This window comes from Amphiura filiformis, chromosome 16 (assembly GCF_039555335.1).
Source record: "Amphiura filiformis chromosome 16, Afil_fr2py, whole genome shotgun sequence".
Classification (NCBI taxonomy): domain Eukaryota; kingdom Metazoa; phylum Echinodermata; class Ophiuroidea; order Amphilepidida; family Amphiuridae; genus Amphiura; species Amphiura filiformis.
The window spans coordinates 60,621,257-60,641,227 of NC_092643.1; the positions used below are offsets into that span (position 1 = coordinate 60,621,257).

At 37.9% G+C, this 19,971-nt stretch overlaps 2 protein-coding genes across 4 annotated transcripts in view; one reads left to right on the top strand and one right to left on the bottom strand.

The window, feature by feature from the left end:
- LOC140136289 (malonyl-CoA-acyl carrier protein transacylase, mitochondrial-like) lies at positions 1-7,854 on the bottom strand. Of its 3 annotated transcripts, none has more exons than XM_072158016.1 (5): positions 7,745-7,854; positions 5,538-6,396; positions 3,437-3,524; positions 2,832-3,052; positions 1-1,112 (listed from the first exon to the last, which is right to left on the bottom strand). In XM_072158016.1, exons 2-5 carry the CDS (start codon positions 6,333-6,335, stop codon positions 717-719), a joined length of 1,503 nt encoding a protein of 500 aa, XP_072014117.1. In that variant the 5' UTR covers positions 6,336-6,396; positions 7,745-7,854; the 3' UTR covers positions 1-716. The 3 variants fall into 3 exon arrangements, with proteins under 3 accessions (XP_072014117.1, XP_072014118.1, XP_072014116.1); XM_072158017.1 differs by having other exon boundaries at positions 7,753-7,835; XM_072158015.1 differs by having other exon boundaries at positions 5,538-6,401; positions 7,745-7,806.
- Positions 7,855-9,979: 2,125 nt separating this feature from the next.
- Positions 9,980-19,971, top strand: part of LOC140136296 (beta-1-syntrophin-like) — an 83,142-nt gene continuing 73,150 nt past the window's right edge. The window contains 2 exon segments of the mRNA XM_072158022.1: positions 9,980-10,252; positions 10,254-10,620. Coding sequence (XP_072014123.1) covers positions 10,073-10,252; positions 10,254-10,620 — 547 coding nt within the window. The 5' untranslated portion in view covers positions 9,980-10,072.

The following is a 19,971-nucleotide window of genomic DNA, read 5'->3' on the forward strand; positions in this document are numbered from 1 at the left end:
GCGCTCAATTGTTGTCAGCCTTCATTGTATTACTAGGACCTCATTGCACTGGATAATTTCGGAAAGACAGTTGTATTAATTCGTTTTTATGGTCAATATGAGTTTGTTTCAAATAAAACCATGTGATCCATGCTTGATAATTAATTTTCTATCATAAGGCATAATGTTGTGATTGCCGGAGACATCATTTAAATTAAAAATTCTTTTATCAGATCACAATACTGAATGCTTACTCTTAGCTTAGATGATACGTGAACATTGGGCTATTCCAGTTGAAATCCATACACCCCCTATGAAAGACATTACCTTTTAATCTACACCTGTGTGGGTGATTCAAATCTCCCACACAGAGGATGTATATTTTAAATTCAGATAACCCCTTTTGAAATTCATACTTTATGTGAGGAATATTAAGAGCATGTCTTCCATTCGGGGTGTATGGATTTCATGTGGAACAGCCTTCAAGTGTGAGGTTTTGTTATCAAACGTTGACTAAAATTATTGAAAGGAGTCCCAGTTCCCAGTCATGCTCGCTATTCAATACCAGTTTCAGTACTAATTGCAAAACTGCATCTCATATTCTTAATTTTGAAAAATAGTGCTGTACTCTACTAGAATAGGGATTTATAGTTAAGATTTTCTATGTTCATGCGTAATGTGACATCAAACAGAGAACGTCTTTACTTCAACTTTTAAAGTAGCTTCACAAAGAACATCTACACTTCAACTTTAAAGTAGCTTCTAAACGCTCTCCCATTAAATCTCTGCAACATAGCCCCCAGCTGTTTTCCAGGCCCAACTTCGTAAGTTTGAGGAAAATTTTCCCCTTTGTCCCTTTGATATATCTCTTTCATAGTTTGTTCCCATAATACGGGCTCCACTACCTGGCGACAGAGTTGCTTACGTATGTGCTTCTCGTGGACATATGCCTTGCTGTCAACGTTGGAGTGAATTTTGATGGGTGGTTTTTCCATGTCGATCTTTTCCAGTGCTGCGGCTATGGCATCTTCTGCCGGTGCCATCAGTGGCGTGTGGAAAGCTCCACTTACTGGGAGCCGTTTGATTTTGCGTAAGTGGAATTTGTCTCTCATGTCGATGATGAAATCTAGCGCCTGCAAAACGAAAAGGAAAGTTACATCGAAAGTAATAAAAGCTCACACACAGCAAATGAATGAATTTAGTGGCATAGCCAGGGGGAGCTGGAGTGCAAAATGTCAAACCGTCCAACTAATATTTAGGATTTGGGGTGTTTTACGTTTGGTAAAACAGAATTTTTTTTTTTAATCATGCTCTATTTTTCTGGAATTTGGGATGTTCTTCAAAGTCAATTAATAAAACTAGGCTGCACCCAAAGATATTGGAACCAAAGAGAACTAACTCAGAATTATGAATGACCTACGCATAAGGCCATGGTAAATCCACCATCTTGGCTTGTCATGATGGAGACCTAAAAATTTAACTTAGCACGCACTTTAAATCAACGTTTGCCAGGTGCTGGCGAATTAATCCAGAGGCACAATATTTTGCCCTCCCATCAGAGGGATACGCAAACATGGCGGTGTAGGTATTTCATCTCTTGGGCTCCAATCCACATGACAAGGATGAGAGGGCATGACATTTGATTTAATATCTGGTATAAAGTATTTGCAACTTGAATAATGATGACCACAGAAAAAGGTAAAGCCTGTGGGGGTATCACCGAATGAAGAAGCCACAGCATATGACAATGCCGTGGACTTTTTAAAATTTGAGGCAAAGGTGTCTGAATTTCTCATAAAACAACAATTTTCTATTTGTGTCCCGTAATAGAATGGCAATATAATTCCTTACACATCCCAGATGCTATTTTTAAACATGGATAAATGGAGGGTCAGTCAGTCAGTCAGTGGAACAGATTTTAATGTTTACGACACTCACCAAGCCATCAATTCTGTATGACGCCATTTTTATCTCAAAATTTCTTTTTGTTTTCTCGACGTTGGTTGAACTAAAAATTTTGACCAAACTTGTGCAGGGAATTCACTCTCAAGGTGGAGTTATTCCTATAGTACACTAAATTTTAGCTGAAAAACCTATAAAACAAATTGAAACATTTTTTAAAAGCAAAACCAGATGTACGTCTCTAGCCCACAAACGACCCGACATAACTAATCTGCTCTGGTTTAGACCGGATGTCTCGGCGATTTCGCCGCTTTTACATCCACTTTACTCCCTCCCTATTTGTGAAAGGGCAAGTTCCACTGACTAAATTTTTTTCTAGAGGAAAGGACATTCGTCAATATACTTGCTCCCGTACATGAAATAAAAAAAATATGAACACGAACAACCTGGCCAGGGAGTTTGGACACAAAACGGAAGAGCCCCAATTGATCGGCACAGAATTTCGGTGACCAATCAGGGTTTGCTCTGAACAAAAGATTGATCAATCCAGAGGATTTTAGCTACCAATCGGAATTTGGTCTGAACAAAAGAGGTTTCCCACCAAAAAAATCGGGACTGTCCCTATTTAACATAAAACTTTTAAAACCGGGGAAAACAACTTCTTGACAATATGATCAAGGGTCCCATTTTCAGGCTCCCTGGCAGTTTTGAAGATCCCCATTTAGGGACCATGCTCCAGGGAAGATTAAGATTAATAAATTTTAAACCACAGCTATATTTTGGCCCCAAAAGCCCCTATTTTGCAGGAATATCAGTTCTCAGTCCTCAAATTTCAGCGCTCCAGACTTTTTATCTATTAACATGAATGTTGAGTGCCTCTGGGTAAAGTTTTACGTATAGTCTCTTTGTAAATACCATGCATTCACTTATAACCTTTGACCTCTACATACCTCATTGTTTCCAGCCAGTACTCTGGCATTGGGGAATAGATAATTAGCCACTTTGCACACAGGCTTCTCCATCTTCAGGCTAACCTTACAGTAGCTTGTTGCCTCTGCGCATATCTCCTTGTATTTTGTCGCTCTGCCGCCAATCACCGATATCATGCCACTGGGCACCATGTCTGAGGCGCGTTGCATAGCCTCGGCACGTATCTTTATCAGGTAGATAGCTGAAATGAAGTACAGTTTACAAAAAAAAAATTTCACATTTTTTTCTCTCTCTCAAATCTCAATCAGCCTTTATAATACCAGGGATTCATGTCCAAGGTTCAAGTTCACAAGCACAACCAATTCTGGAACGCAACCGCAAGTTAGCCTAGTAAGATACTTTTAAGTATCTTCAGACTTAAAAGCCTGAGCCTAGTATCAAGACATGGATTATACAGCTTACAGAATAAAGCTGTCTAATCCCTCAATGAAGTCTTGACAATTATGCTAATTTTGTATATATATATACTAAAATGAAGAATAGACCCAAGGTCAAATTTGGATGGGCAATCTGATTCAAATAACTGGTCAAGTTCAATTACTAACTACAACAATAATCATCTTACCATCTTCAAATGACAGAACATCCCCAAAGACGAGTGCCGCATACTCTCCTACACTGAAGCCTGCTGCAGCAACACAGTTCTCTAAAGCCTAAATAAAACAATGAAGGAAAACAAAGTGTATCAATGTTTAATTATCAACATAACTGCCAAGTTGTGCCAACCAAATAAGTCTTATACAAATGAATATGGACTTACGATATAATAGCCAAATAAGCAGCCAAATTCATATTCAATTGCTTTCAACAAAATAAAATGTTAACTAGAGCAACTGTGCCCTTTGCAAGGGCACGAGGTAAGTTAGGCGGATGCAAGCAGTAATGCTATACTGTGCTGGATAGTATTAATTTTAATAAGACTGTTTCATTAATTGCCGTTTTAATATACCTTGATCGTGGAAAGCTTGGATTTTGAAAACTTGACTTTTGACCTCTGTATGACCCCCTTAATGACCTTAAATGAATTTTAAAATATTTAAAACATGTTAAGAATGTCATACGGATCATTGCATTTAAATTTCAGCGCAATTGAAGCATTTTGAAAACTTGACCTTTGACCTTTTTATTGCCCTTAATGACCTTAAATGAATTTTAAAATATTTTAAACATTTTTAGAATGTCATAAGGATCATTGCATTTAAATTTCAGCTCAATTGGAGCATTTTGGAACACTTGACCTTTGACCCCTTAATGACATTAAATGAATTTTAAAATGTTTTTTAAATGTTTGGAATGTCATAAGAATCATTGCATTTAAATTTCAGCTCAATTGGAGCATTTTGAAAAACTTGACCTTTGACCCCTTTATGACCTCTTAATGACCTTAAATGCATTTTAAATTAGTTTTAAAATGTTTAAAATGTCATAAGGATCATTGCATTTAAAATTCGGCTCAATTGGAGCATTTTGAAAAACTTGACCTTTGACCCTTTATGACCCCTTAATGACCTTGAATGGATTTTGAAATATTTTTAAAATGTTTAAAATGACATAAAGATCATTGCATTTAAATTTCAGCTCAATTGGAGCATTTTGAAAAAACTTGACCTTTGACCCCTTTATGACCCCTTAATGACCTTAAATAAATTTTAAAATATTTTTAACATGTTTAGAATGTCATAAGGATCATTGCATTTAAATTTCAGCTCAATTGGAGCATTTTCGGTTAAAATGACCTTTTTTGACCCCTGTGACCCCTTGGATGACCTCTGATGTTAAACAACCCATACCTTTTGTAGCCAGCTACCCAATACTGCTTGTGACTGAGTTTGGTCGAAATCCGATCAAGGATGTGGAAGTAGTAGCAAATTGTGAGAAAGAAGAAATGGCAAGAAAGAAATAAGTTAGGCTGCCCGCCTAACATTTTGGAACACTTGACCTTTGACCCCTTTATGACCCCTTAATAACCTTAAATGAATTTTAAAATGTTTTTAAAATGTTTAGAATGTCATAAGGATCATTGCATTTACATTTCAGCTCAATTGGAGCATTTTGAAAAAACTTGACCTTTGACCCCTTTATGGCCCCTTAATGACCTTAAATAAATTTTAAAATATTTTAAACATGTTTAGAATGTCATAAGGATCATTGCATTTAAATTTCAGCTCAATCGAGCATTTTCGGTTAAAATGACCTTTTTGACCCCTGTGACCTCTTGGATGACCTCTGACGTTAAACAACCCATAACTTTTGTAGCCAGCTACCCAATACTGCTTGTGACTGAGTTTGGTCCAAATCCGATCAAGCATGTGGCAGTAGTAGCAAATTGTGAGAAAGAAGAAAGAGGAAAGAAAGAAATGGCAAGAAAGAAATAAGTTAGGCTGCCCGCCTAACTTAAAAAGAACCCCCCCCCCCTTGACAAAAAGGTCCACTTTTCATCAGGGGGAAAGTGTGTAAGCAGGTACAAATTTAAAAAGACAAATTCAATTCAATTCACTTCAAATTAACAAAGTGATCATGTTACACTGTTCAAAATAACCTTAAAAAAGTGAGGAGGTGGAAGTCCACTTTTTGCATGCATTGTAAGTAATTATTTTGAGAGTAAAGGAAAAAAATCTTGACTATGGACCTGTTTGCATTATAATGTACTTTCAGAAAATACATACCTTGATATTTTCATGTTTGAGTTTCTCCACCGCTGCTAGAGATGTAACCAACACGGCCGGCTGACAATGCACCGTTCTATCCAAATCCTCTTTAGGCCCATTAAGACACAAAGCTAACAGATCATATCCAAGGATTGCAGACGCTGCTTCATACATGTCCTTCACCACAGGGTAGTCCAACAACTGCTCCCCCATACCAACGAACTGTGACCCTTGACCTGGGAACAACAACACTGACATATCGGTTGGGTCAAGTTTTGCTTTTTTCGGACGCTCTTCTATTGGTTCTTCGCGATGCTGTGGGACATCACTAAAATCAAAAGAGTCTGGGACGGCCCTTGGAGATGACTGTGCATCATCTAGCATAGTCTTGTACCGTTCTTTTTGCTCATTCAGTAATCTTTGTCCGTCCACATTTGAGAAGACCTCTGTGACATCATTCCTGCCAGATGGTTCTTTTCTTTTCAGTTCATCAGTGTCCTCCTCTCTATTTCCTTGAATACTGCTTGTATGAAAGCAATTTGCTGATGCTGCACTTGGCAAAGAGATTCCTAAAGGTTTGTTTCTTTCAAGTTTGGGCCATTCAAATCTAGAAATCATCCACTGTTTTGAAGGTTTGGAAATTGCTTGTTTGTAATAAACTGAATACCTCAAAACTGGATTTTGGTGGCTCATTTTGCAACAAAAACATGGTATAGTTCTTTGCAACAGCCTTGATGTACCCAATACACCCATCTTTATCAGATTATTAGTATGTATGATACTGTTTTGTGACATCAATACTGATACTGACGCCATTATGACATTAATCTTTACGCATAACAATCGGCTTCTGCACAAAGTTGTAAGTATGGAATCCCTGTGCTGTGTAAAAATAAAATAAAAACACCAGTAAGATACAGAGACATTTAAACAATGAACATCAATCAATCTGAACCTATTTGTTCTTAAAACTAAATACTTCTTTATACTACATGGTAATCTTGGGCAAGGTTCAATTTGACCAAATCTGTGAATACATGGTCTTGCAGAATAAATGTTTAATCATGCTTCACACTTTCTATGGCACTTGCTTCAAGTTGCTTGTAAATGCAAAATCATGATGGTGAAGCCGCTTAGCTTAGCAAAAAACTATAGGGCCCTTCCACAGAAGGTCAATAGGTCAAACTAAGTGACAATGCTGAAGTAAGTCACACATGGTAGAGGACAAGCAAGCACACTTTTCTGCACTGTTTCAAATTGCCAAGGCATGGATCAATATTTGACCATGAAGGAAGTTATGCAGGCTGTGCATGCGTGCAAGCACTCTATACTATTATTAATTGGTGGTTTCATACTTTCTGCCGCTTGCTGAGCGATGTGACGCTTCATCATGCCTCTTGTACTTTTCTGCAAGCGGAGTGGCACACAGCTGAGTGGCAGTTTCATGACTCTGGAAGCCACTCTTGCCGCTCAGCACCGCTCCAAAATTCCCCCCGAAATCAACTCCCAGCGGTGCTGCCTCCACGGCAAAGCAGTGAAGTGATCGATATATCGGCTTACCTCTGGTCACCGCTAGGGTTTCTGGTGCGACTGTGCAGTGAAGTAAAATAATCTTCACAGTGGCAAAGCGGCAAACAGCAGGAAAGTATGAAACCAGCATAACTATAATTAAAAAAAGGCAAACCTATAAACCACACGACTTTAAACAAACAAACAAACTTGACATATGACATCATTGTGTCAGTGCAGTGTGTCACTGTTGGTAATAATATGATGGCCTGCAAGAGAATCACAACACATAACATGCTATGGTAATGGAAGGTGAGTTGACTGTCATTGGCATGACTCGTCATTAGCATGCAGCCATCTAGCATGTCTAGCACTTTCAATAGAGGCGTGACGTCATATGCCGCCATCTTGTGGGTACACGCTGTGATGGCCGTTCGATCTCCATGCGTGAACAGCAAAATCATCGCGTTGATGCGCGAAAAAAGCTGCGTGGCAAGCTGCACCCTGCGCGTAGTGTCCGACGCATGAACACACAGATCATTTGTACCCACAAGATGGCGAAAGGCTGACGGCCTCTATTGGTCACAATGATTTGCATGTGGTAAGCTTAAGCTTATATTATGGTATCCAAGACTTGGTTTAATGTTAAAGACCCATTAGTTTATACAGTTATTTTTTCAGTTTATGTGAATATTGATAAACTCTCAACACATTACCTCAATACCTCGCATTCGTTATTTTTCTTTCAGAAATTCATCTTCAGATCAAAACAACACACATGGCACAAATTCGCCTAAACATAGCCCGTAGTATGCCTAGTGGAAGCAAGCCCTCTTCAAATGAGGGCGCAGTTTCATTACCCAGCACGGTGATCTAGGGTTGACAGCAAGGGTTTTTAGCTGAAGTAGGCTTGAAGTATAGGCAGTAGAGGACATTGGTCTCTTTTTCTAGCTTTTTCTGGCTTTAAAATTAATTTGTCTAAATCTGAACCTATCCACATTGGTAGTCTTAAGGGAACCAATCTTTGTCCATTTCAGGATGATGGCCTTTGGTGGAATTCAAACACTCACGTTTAAAACATTTTACATTGGGTAGCACTGTCAGCACCTTTTGAACTCAAGATTTATTAGTAGTATCCCCAAACTTAAAACCCTAAACTGTTGGAGGCATAGGAATTTATCTCTTATTGGAAAAGTTACTTTTATTAAATCCCTTTTGCTGCCCCCAACTTCTTTATTTGTTTTCAGTTCTTTGCATTAACCCCAAAACCGTTTTGAACATGGTGCCTTAGTATGGTGGGCTTCGCATGTTTGATCCGCTTGTGTTTTCTCAGGCTCAAAAATTTATTTGGATTAAGCACAATTGCTTGACCCTGACTATTCTATCTTTTGGAAGCATTTTGAACTTTCTGTTCTGGAAATTTTAGACTGGGCATTGACAGTCTTGTTTAGGTCTCACCCCTGATTGTGTTTTGAATAGGCCTACTTTATCTAACTGTCAGCTTGTGGAAAGTATTAAACTTTGGTATTTATATAGGAACAAAATCAAGGTGGAATAGAAATGTTCGGTTGAAAACAAAAATGTTTTTCTACCTTGAGTGGGATGAAAAGGGTACCGGTATTCATCATATTTCAGATCTTTATTATGGTAACAATTTGGTCAAAACATTTGAAGATTTAGTTGTTGAATTTGATATTCTTATTAGGAACAGGAGAAATTATAATTCTTTAATCAATGGGATTTATTTGAACTGATTTCAGAATTCCAAGAATTTAGCCTAAGGAAGATGTTTTTACTAAAATATTTGCTGGTCTTGTGGGTGAGGCCAAAGTTCCCAAAAACGTTTACTCTATTATGAGGAAATGTGCTGAAGTGGTGGTTGAAAATAAATGGGTTGCAATTATTTGGATATTTTGGATGAAGTGGAATGGAATTCTGGCTGGGGAGTCTTTTACTTTTACCAGTTTTGAAAAATGTTTGATGTCATAAATTTGTCCGAATATGATAGTTGTAGGCCCTATCAATTTTCTTTTTGAAATTTTATTTGCACAGACTGATGTATAAATTTCAACAAACCCAGCCGAATTTGGTTATTGCTTTTTTAAATTTGGAAAAGAGAAACACAAACAATGAAGTTACAACTTGAGGTCCAGGCTGGGGTAGGCCTACTGTGAGCCTCATCATGCAGCCTCAACTCTTATTCCTATATACCACGATTCAGTTGTTTGGCAAGGCGTCGTCATTGGAGTCTGCTCGATAGACAGAAATTACAACACAGTGATTGGCTCCCATACGCATAACATAGTCCTAAGTCCGAATCAACTCAGTGAAAATGAACTTGACTTTTTTCATGGATATATAGGCCTAGGCCGACATATTCTATTGAAGCATAGGCCCATAACCCTAAAAAGAAAACAATTAATGACCCAAAACCACTATTATTTTGGGAACTTTCTCAAATGAGTAGCAGGACCGTCACTGACACATCATGGCGGCCCCAGATATATGGCTAATAAATTAAGGCCTATTCCATAGGCCTGAGATCTTTTTTTAGACCTATTGAGAGCCTAGGACGTTGCTCATGGGGTAACTTGGGCTTTAAACCTGCGAAACAGGACTCATTGAGTAGGCCGATGAGTCAGTTGAAAAAAGATCCCAAGTCTGATTTGTTCAGTAGATCAACCTAATAGGCCTAATACGGCCCCCTACTCCGCCAGAACATTAAAAAATTACCCACTCAGATTTTGCCTCAAGTCTAGACACGCCAAAAAAAGTTGCATTGATTTTTTGACACTATACAACGCGTTATGGCCCCAATGGCTTATCATTTTTATAATGCATTGTGATCCCAATGGCTTGCCATACACGAAATGTGTACTTTGAACGACCGGAAAACGAGACTAGTCAATTAATTATCGCTCATGCAAGCCCTGTGCAAAAGTCAAAGTGTTGATAAATAAATTATCTCTTGATCGTCGCAGTGTGAAGCTACTGTACATCGATGCATTGAGCACCTGCAGTGTGCACGGAATTTCTACCTGAAAATGGCCGCAGCCGGAGTAGCAAAGTCTGGGCTACTAGAGGTGCTTGCTAAGGAGCAATGGTGCCGAGTTTTAGCCACATTAGACGAGGAATCTTTAACGATAAGCTTAGAGGATGGCAACGAAAGTAATGGAGTCAATGTCAATGGAGGTTCACATGGGGTGGGGGAACATGCTAACTCAGGAGGGGGGAAGTACTGGCGGTAGCAGTACAGGAAGTTTAAAACATGGAGACTCATTACGACATTCAGATTATATGCAGCACTATCATGGACATGATACAATACCTGATAATATAGCAAATCACAAACGAGTCATCAAAGTCGTGAAACAAGAGGTCGGTGGTCTGGGTATCAGCATCAAAGGTGGCAAGGAAAATAAGATGCCGATAATCATAAGCAAGATCTTTAAAGGTCTTGCTGCAGATCAAACGGAGAGCCTCTATGTTGGAGATGCTATATTATCAGTGAATGGTGATGATTTGAGAGATGCAACTCATGATGAAGCTGTGCGAGCCTTGAAGAGAGCGGGCAAAGAAGTAGTTTTAGAAGGTAAGTTTTGGTGCAACGTGCGGGTGCAATCTTGATTTAAAAGTGTACCGTATCGAAAAAGTAGGGGTACAAAAACCGGTACATGTACTGAAGCTAAATCATATGTTCATATGACAGGTTGCCCCGGCAGGTTGCTATCTGTTGCATTTACCCAATTCTTACATCTGTCAGACAAAGGAGCACCCTCGCAAACAGCGTTGGAAGTCTATGTTATTAAATTGCTACACATTTCCAGATTTTTTTATTTTTTTTGCAGCATGGCCATGGATACTGATATTGGACTCTGTCATTCTTGACATTTGCTCAAAGTTACCTTTTTCAGAGTCTTGGTTAGCAGCGACGTAGCTTGCAACACCATCGCAGCGTCTTCATTCAGCGTAGTTTTTACAATCCTCCGGTCACCCGACGCCGGATACGACCTGCCTGCCATCTAAAATGATCTGCTGACATTTGACCACCCATCGGGCTGAATGAAGATGCCGTGATGGTGTCACAAGCTACATCGCTGCTAACCAAGACTGAAAGAGGGAACTTTTAAAGCAAATTTCCAAAATTGTGTTGCAAAGTAATCAAAATTGAGTATCATTTTGCTCTGCGATACCGGCTATTGCCAACCCTGTGCTCGCAAATCCCTATTTAGTTTATACAAGCATGACCTGACTTTTCATGCAGTGTCACAGTGAGTTGAGTTTTCAATTTCATACAATGTATGTCCATAGAAAATAAATAAGTGATTTCCCCCATTGACTGAAATGGGTAAGCATCCCGTTCATGTCAGAGGGCGCGAGATGAAACAGCCAAATCCCAGCAAAAACTACCAATGCGATTAAGTGATCTATCACTAGTGACATCATGCTGACCGGCCGAATCCCAAAGTTGTGAGTCAATTGTGAGTCGACTGATTCTGCTTTCGTGGTTTTGTGACTTGAGAATGTGCTCAGTACACTTTTTTTCTATTATACAGAAGTCAGTATCATTTGAAAAATGTAACCATGTGAGGCTTTCAGGATGACTGCATTTTAAAATGTAGAAAATTTATTGTTGAAATATTCGTTTTGCATGGAATCTAAAGTATATATACAATGTATGTACATCCATTGTACTTCAGCACCTGTGACTGAGACTTGCTGGTACCGGTATGGTACATGTACAATGTAGGTCCATACATGAACATGTACCATACATTTTGGGGGGAGGGGCACCGCACTGGCCATGATTGGGGGTACCAGGTCTGTGGGGGGGGGGGGGGCACTAGCCATTCTTTGGCAATTTTCCTATGGGATTTTCTAAATTTTGCAAATGATTTGGGAGGGGGCATGTACATGTACGTATGTAGCTGATATAACTTTATTATAAGATTATTTTCTGATCATGAAAACAGTCCTTATAAACTTGCAAATTGTCTGAAAGAGATTATTTTCATGATCAGCAAGTAATTTGACAACAGCAAATAATTCAACAGTTTTCCCTGGTGTAATTTTATGCCATCACGATAACCCTAAGATTGGGCTTTTCCAGTTAAAATCCATGTACACTCCTATGGAAGACATGACCTTATAAGTACTACACCCCTGCCAATTTTGTGCCTATTTTTGCATTTTCTCAAAATTATAGCGCATTGGTGACAAGTAAGATATGTATATTATAGGGGCAAGGACTACAACTACTGCACGGGAAATTTTATTTCAGCACAGACAACAGTTGTGGAGTTACAGTCAAAAATGAGGGAAAACCAGTATTTGATCAATAAATCAATAACTACTTGCCTTGAGTTGCTGAATTTTCAGTGCAGTAGTTGTAGTCCTTGCCCCTATAATATACATATCTTACTTGTCACCCATAATGCTATAATTTTTGAGAAAAATGCAAAAATATGCACAAAATTGGCCAGGGGTGTAGTACCCCCTTAATCTTCTACACAGGGAGTGTGAATTTCAAATGGGGTTACATGTACCTGAATGGGTGACTATATGAACTCTACACCCCCTGTGTGGGAGATTAAGACCATGTCTTCCCAGGGGGTGTATGGATTTCAACTGGAATAGCCCATTTCTACTCCGGGTATCTGATGACCCTTGCTGGCAGGGGAGAACAAGATATAAATAGCAGCATTCTTTACAAGGTCAAAGTTACACACATTACAAATTCATGCAGCGATTATACAACTGAATGTTTTTGCAATTTAAGTAATTTTTATAAACGCTAAAGACATTCAATTGTGAATATAGTAGGCCCTACATGAGTATGATGGTGAAATATAAGTATTAAAATGTGGTGTGTAGATTACCGGGTATCTAAATGATTAAAAAAAATTCCCACTCAGTAGTAACTTCAAAGCAAACAGACAGGCATCTACATCCTAAAAACATTAAAAATTGTTCAAAATTTACTCTAGTATGGTATCATCAATGTTTTTGGTAATTTGCAGAGGCACTTTTTTGTGATCAACCTTTGACATTTTTTAAAATGTGCATTGAACTGATTATGAGCGTACCGGTACTCTATGTGTTGTTTATGCCATAATACATGTACATTGCTGGGTGCAATATTCATGTACATTAAGGGACGGGGGTACAATTTAATGTATGCATAGTGTACATGTTGTACAGTGTACATGTACTATACATTATGTTTTACTCGAAAGGGGGGAGGAGCAGCATTTGCTACAACAAACATTTTAAAATGTACAATTCTGAGATGCTTGGTCAAGCATGTGTACATGTAGCACTTCTGTATGGGAGTGACCTTCATTAACCCCCTCCCTTCCCAAAATGTTACCCATGTGCCTAGTACCAGCACCATGTACATTTACATGTTGTAAGCATTGCTAAGTTCACAGACTGCAACCAGAACAGCCTGCATGCACTTGTGTGTTTAACTTGTTTATTGTTTATGTATTGTTTTATTTCTTATTTGTTTTAAAAATTATAACAACCCAAAAGATTGTTGACATCAATATTATAACTAGTTTTGTTTTATATAAATCTGACCCTTTCTTCCCTGTCTGTATAAAGTGTAACAAAAGAAAACCTGAAGTGGGTCAAAATAAGATTGATATTTTTGTTATAGGACTAGGAGATTATAAATAATGAGAACTGTAATCAAAATTTGTAACCCCTTCTCTCCCTCCCTCCCTTTTCTAATTTTCACCAGAGATAAACACAGTGACTTTTAAGCCTTGACTTGACTCCAGAAATTTGGTAGAAATTGCCAGAAATGATTGAACTCAACCATGAAATTATGCCATTATCCCCCCACTTGTCACAACTTGGCAAGAGTGAAGTCTGGCCCAAGAGCATAAATAAAGTGAGTGAAATTAATTCATTTCAAAGAACTTGCTTTATGGATACAAGTCTACCAGTAGTCTTGTATTGTTATGTAAAATCTGTTTCTGACAATTGCACACATGACAGGGTCTGTCTGTGATTTACCCAATTTTTGAGATATGGTACACTACTACACTACAAATGTATTTGATGAAAAAAAGTTCAAAGATTTTACCCCAAAGTGGTCCTCTTGTGAGTTTGAATTGGGCTTGTAACATGTACTTTTGACCTTTGCATGCTCCTGCCCCCTCACTGTCAGACTTGCCTGGTTATATTGTGCAGTTAATTATTATAAATTGAGCAAGTACAATTTATAGCATGAAAACAGCCAGAAGACATGGCGTACATGTTGTAATTTTCTTTTCTTGAAAGTTTTCTTTGCCATATGTACTGTTACTGTATAAATTAGAGTCATGTTGAGTACAAAAGTTAATATCTTACTTCCACCATCTCTTATTTCCATGCTTCCACTTGGGAGCAATTTACTGAAAATGAAAATTTCCAATTTCCTGTTGGCTATTATCCATGCAAAGATACTTTGTAATCAAAATTGTGGAATGATCTGTTGGCATGATATGTTATGAAATATGTAGGCCCTGTATTTGGTAAACATACGTACAATATGTCATGTTGCCTGTATTTACAATTTTACATACATGTAGGAAGTCTGCATTTTTTATTGGGATTTTTTTCCTTAGGAAGTTTTTTTTGGAAGATTTCAATCATCCAATCATCACCTACTTGAATACACTTGCCACTTGACCACAAAAGATGATATCCTGTTTATGCTGATTGGTATATAATGTAAATAGACATTCACAGATTAATTAATGTTTGGGCAAATGATTTTTTTTGTCTGTACTTTTACTTCCAACACCAGGTTTATTTTGACAATCATGTGTTGTTGCATAGATGAAAGAACCAGTATATTGCAAATTCTTTCTCTAGGTAGATGAATTTAAAAGCCAAAATTACTTTTAACACCAAAATTTTATGGAAGAAGGTGAACTTAAAATAATCTCCCACACAGTGGGGTGTACTTTTCAAATGGAGTCACCCATACAGGTACATGTAATCCCATTTGAAATTTACTCTCCATGTGAAAGATTATGGGGTCTTCGGGTGACAGAGCATGTGCTGGTAATGGGGTCTTTGGGTGACAGGGATGGTAAAAGGGGGTCTTAATAGCCCTACATACATGTCACCTTCAAAGTGGGAGTGTCCCCCCCCCCCCAGGATTTCAGCACATTCACATCAAAGCAAAGCTCCCATTGTGCGCCCCATTCCTTTTTTAAAGGAATTCTTATTCATAAGGTGTTTAAAATGGATTTCAACTGAGTAGCCCAATTTTTAAATGTTGAATGTAGAAAATCATTTTGGCATGTCACATCATTTTGTCAGCTAGAACAGTCCAATGTATAGTGTGTACATGTAGGCCTATATGGCCCTATTATTTTCATGTTCTATGTCCTTAAAACAAATTGTGTGGAAAATTGTTTAACTCAAAATCTTAATAAAACATTACAAATGTACTATCCAATGTAGGCATACATGATACCAAAGCATTCTTTGTTAAAATAGTACATGCACTACACAATGTAGAATGTAGAATTTTTTGCATTGAAAATGTTACTTTTGTTAAATTCTCCTCTAAAACAAATAAAAATGGTTAACTTACAATGAAAGCGTATATGTCCTTCACTATAATACTTTAATAGTAGCATTCAAACTGTAAACTTTATACACAGTTTCAAACATTGTGACATCATAATCTCCTTCCTCAAATACTAAGTTGAATGTATGTCTTTAGGGTCATTAGGTGAAAATAAAGAAAAGGCAATTTCAATGCAGGAATTACATGTAGGAATGAAACAAATTGGATTATTCATCTGAAGAGTCCTAGTGAGGGTGTTTTAAAATTAAGTTTGGGTGTCTACTTGCTAGACTCAAGTATGGTACTCAAAATGGGGGTCTAGCTATAGCATTGTATGGATTACCAGAAATTATTGCAAAACATTGCTTTATATCTACATGTATCTTAGTGAGTAAAATTGTTCAGCAAAGTTCCTAAAAAAAGGATTGGAAGTCAAAACTATTTTTCGACAAGTAAAGATCTGGGCTTCCTTTCAATTTATTTTTATGTCAATGTCATACAGGATTAATTGTCATTTCTCAGAACACTCTTGAAAAGCATGTGATCTAATATATTTTGATTATATACCCCCTCCCCACCTATTCCCCCAGGGGCGTAACCAGACCTGACCTTCCGGGGGGGGCAAGATTGTAAAATTTCCCAATTTCTGAAAAAAAATTGTAGTATTTATGTGCGAGCGAAGCATTAAACTGGTGGGGTTCAGGGGCCCGCCTTAGGGCCCCTGGTGGCAGTGTTCGAAATAAGCATTTATCCTCTTGTCCAAAAAATCACTGAGGACAACCATATTGAGCTATGTACTTATCCCCTGGACAACCACTTTATTTTACCTCCATAAGTATGATACATTTTGGGGACAACCAAAATGTATTGAGGACAAGCAGAATTTATGCTTTAGTTATCCCCGGGATAACCTCCATATTTTCCTTATTTCGGACACTGCCTGGTGGGGTCCAGGGGCAAAGCCCCGGCGGGGGTCAAGGGGGTGGAGCTCCCTGAAGCTGCTGGTTTTTGGCATATTAGAAGCTAAAAAATCAGTGTTTCAGAGAACAAATTTCACAATGAAAGTAGTAGGACCCTATAGATCTTCTTCCCTCTTTCTTTCCCTTTCTCTTCCCCCTTCCCCTTTCTCTTCTCCCTTCCTTTTTTCTTCCCTCTTTTTTTTTCTCTTCTTTCTCCTTTCTTTTTCTCTTCTTTTCCCTTTCTCTTCCCTTTTTCTCTCCTTCTTCCCTTTTCCCTTCCTAATTTTTTTCTTCTTCCCAGTTTTTTGTACCCGGGGCAGCTTTCCCCGGCCACCCCACTGGTTACGCCACTGTATTCCCCCAGTCGCCAGGCATGCTCAAGATATTGCCAACAAAAAATATTTTGTAGGGGGCTGTATGTTGTGTATATGGGATGAGGAAACATGGGAAGAGGAAACCAGTATGTTCAGCACCTCCTTGGAGATACTGAAGGGATGCTGCAGCCAAACAAGATCACAGCAGTTGGAGAAAGCTTGTAGTCGCCTGCTCCGCAGCCGGCCGATGAAGATATGTCATAGGATACATTGTGTTGCAATTTCATCAGAGTATACAAATGTCCATCACTGCAAGAAACATTCAAAAATCACATTCATGTTTCCAGGTTCTAAAATACCTTGCCTTCCGGTCATGCCTGTTTATTGAAGTGTCGAGTTTGTTTAAAACCAAGATGTAAATATCTGTCATATCTGTCAGAAGAAGAGTTGTCAGAAGGGTCATTAGGTAACAGTGACCTAAGATTGCATGGGAGTAGGCCAAAGGTAAATCCATTAATGTAGATTTGTCAGATCTCAGATCCTTGATATCACCTATTTATCAGTTTTATCGCATCCTTGGAGGAGGTTTAATTATTTACTGATTCTAAATTTATCACAATCATGACAATTGTCCATAAGTAGCTATGAGACTACTTGTGTGATTTGCTCCATAGCGACATCCTCCTTTTTGTGTGAAATTCTACTTTTTGCATGATTGTAATGCCCATTGGTGTACTAAAATGCCATGTGAAAGACTAAAGTGCTTACAGTCAAGTTTTTAAATTAAATCCGGAGATCTCTGGTTTTATTCAGAGTTCACTGATCGAGTGATGGCGAAACACATCGCATACAATGTGCATGTGTATTGAATCAGTGATGTATAAACTGTGTGCATATCGCCATTCATCTTACATTTTGTACATCTTGACGTATAAATTGCGTTCATATCGCTTCTTGTAAGTACATCCCAGCTGCGTGAGGCTCCACCAATAATCATGATAATAATAATACGATCAGCGAGCTAACACGCATTGTAGGCACTGGAATTAAATAGCAATTTTCTTTGTCTATACCTCATTTGTTTGGTTCAAAATTAAAATAAGACAATGTTATCAGTGATCAGTGAAAACTTTCAAATTTAGGAATCTATTATTAAATTCTTTATGCAAATCAAACATTATTGCTTTAATTTAAGCGAACATTTTTGTGCATTTTACTTTTTTGGGGATATTGTTTCACTTGTTTATATTGAATTCAGTGTCCTTTACACCCAAATAATTGTGTTGGCTTTGCTTGTGGCTCTGGTCAGAGCCATGAAACGGTGCTGTCTATATATAATACAACCCGGGAAGCGACAGTACAGGGGATCAGTGAAGATGAGGCTTCTAAATACTTATTATATAGTAAACAATGTATACATATGCAGAAAAATTGACCAGGTGATAATAATTTCCCTAAAAATTGAAGAAGGAGATTGGCAGAACGTGTTCCGCATTGGTATTAAGATCTTTATAATCTATATAAAATCTTTATAGCTTAATAAGCTTGGAAACATACTTTTTTATGGGGGAGGGGGGCTTATCATGCGACATGTACATTGTATGTCACTGAGCAGCAAATATGATATCTCTCTCTGTATTCCTTTACCCTCTGATGTACGGACAGACTTATTGATAGGTGTACATGAAATGTCTGGTGGCTGTGCATGAATTTATACCACAGAATATTCAATTAGAAATTGCAATAGTGCGTGCGAAAACGAACAGGCTCCATAATAAATTTCATTATTAATATAATATATATGATTTATGACTTCAAAATCACAATCGAACAACTTCCCTGCACAAAAATAGTAATGTCATTATTGATTTTAAGCCTTTAAAGGCTTACCTTAAAATCTAGATTACAAAACCACCATTGAATATAAAAGGATGCGACTTTTTTTTTCATTTTCTACCTCTGCTATCAATATTTCAATATTGTGTTATAGAGCCTGAGGAAATGAAGGTGTACGTCTTAGTGTTATCTTTGACTAGCAACTCTGCTCGCTGTAATTTATGTCGGCAGGTTGAAAATAATCATCACATTTTATGTTTTGAGTCAAACTTTTAATAAAACCTTATATTAGAAACGAGCACATTATATGTGTGCATAATTTATAAATAAATTATTCATTGCTATCAATAATAGTGTAATAACAATGTGTTTTGAGGAGGTCCTTACCCCATACATGCATGTATATGTATTAGGTAAGCTTACCATAAATTTGTAAAATCAGAGTTAAGTATCCTACATGTACCAGACAGTACCAATATTTTTATCCCTTTACCAATAATATGGATGTTGGTCGGAGATAGGACTAACTATGGCAGCACCAGGGGCCCCAATCAGAACTCTTGCCCCCCCAGTTCACCTTCCCCCCTAAAAACCCAAATGTATGAATATATCCATGTTTTGTGGCAATTCTATGCAAAATTTGTTGTTTTTTGCCCCTGAAATTCGCTTTAACCTCCATTTTTTTGTGGGGTTATTGGTTATATTTTAGACAAATTTCACAGAAAGTACATGATTTGTGGTACTTTTGTCTTAAATTTTGTGCCAATTTTGCATTGTTTTACAGACAAAGCAGACCATTTGTTGATTTATTGGAGGGGTGCGTCACGCCCCTAACACCCCTGAAAAGGGGTCTGCGCACTTTAAGACTCGCCATGATATTGACAGTAACACCCCTACATTTGTACTACAGTTTTAAAACGGCCCTTAGTTAAATTGCAAAATTTTGCACTCTTTCCATGACTGAAGTGAAAAGTCATGATTTTGATAATTCATAGTGGAGGCCTGTTTTCTGCTTATTCAGACCCACTGTGAGTTCTGCTTTGGTCTGCAAAATTGTGTTTAATATCATCAACAAACAGTGCTCCTGGAGCACAAGGGTTATAGTGCTCCTGTAGCACAAAGTAATATTTGACACCATAGAATTTGGTTATTTATTATTTATTCAGTTGGGGGGAGGAATAGCAAATCTAATGGGCACCTGATAAATAGTGAAACAGATTTCATTTGAAAAATGTCATCTACTAAGAAGAAGATCTATTAAA

Coding starts and splice junctions, on each gene's coding strand:
- LOC140136289 (XM_072158015.1), bottom strand. Junction 3,525..5,537: donor TCAAACATGAAAATATCAAG/GTATGTATTTTC, acceptor TGTTTTATTTAG/GCTTTAGAGAACTGTGTTGC. Junction 3,053..3,436: donor TGTTCTGTCATTTGAAGATG/GTAAGATGATTA, acceptor ACTTCATTTCAG/CTATCTACCTGATAAAGATA.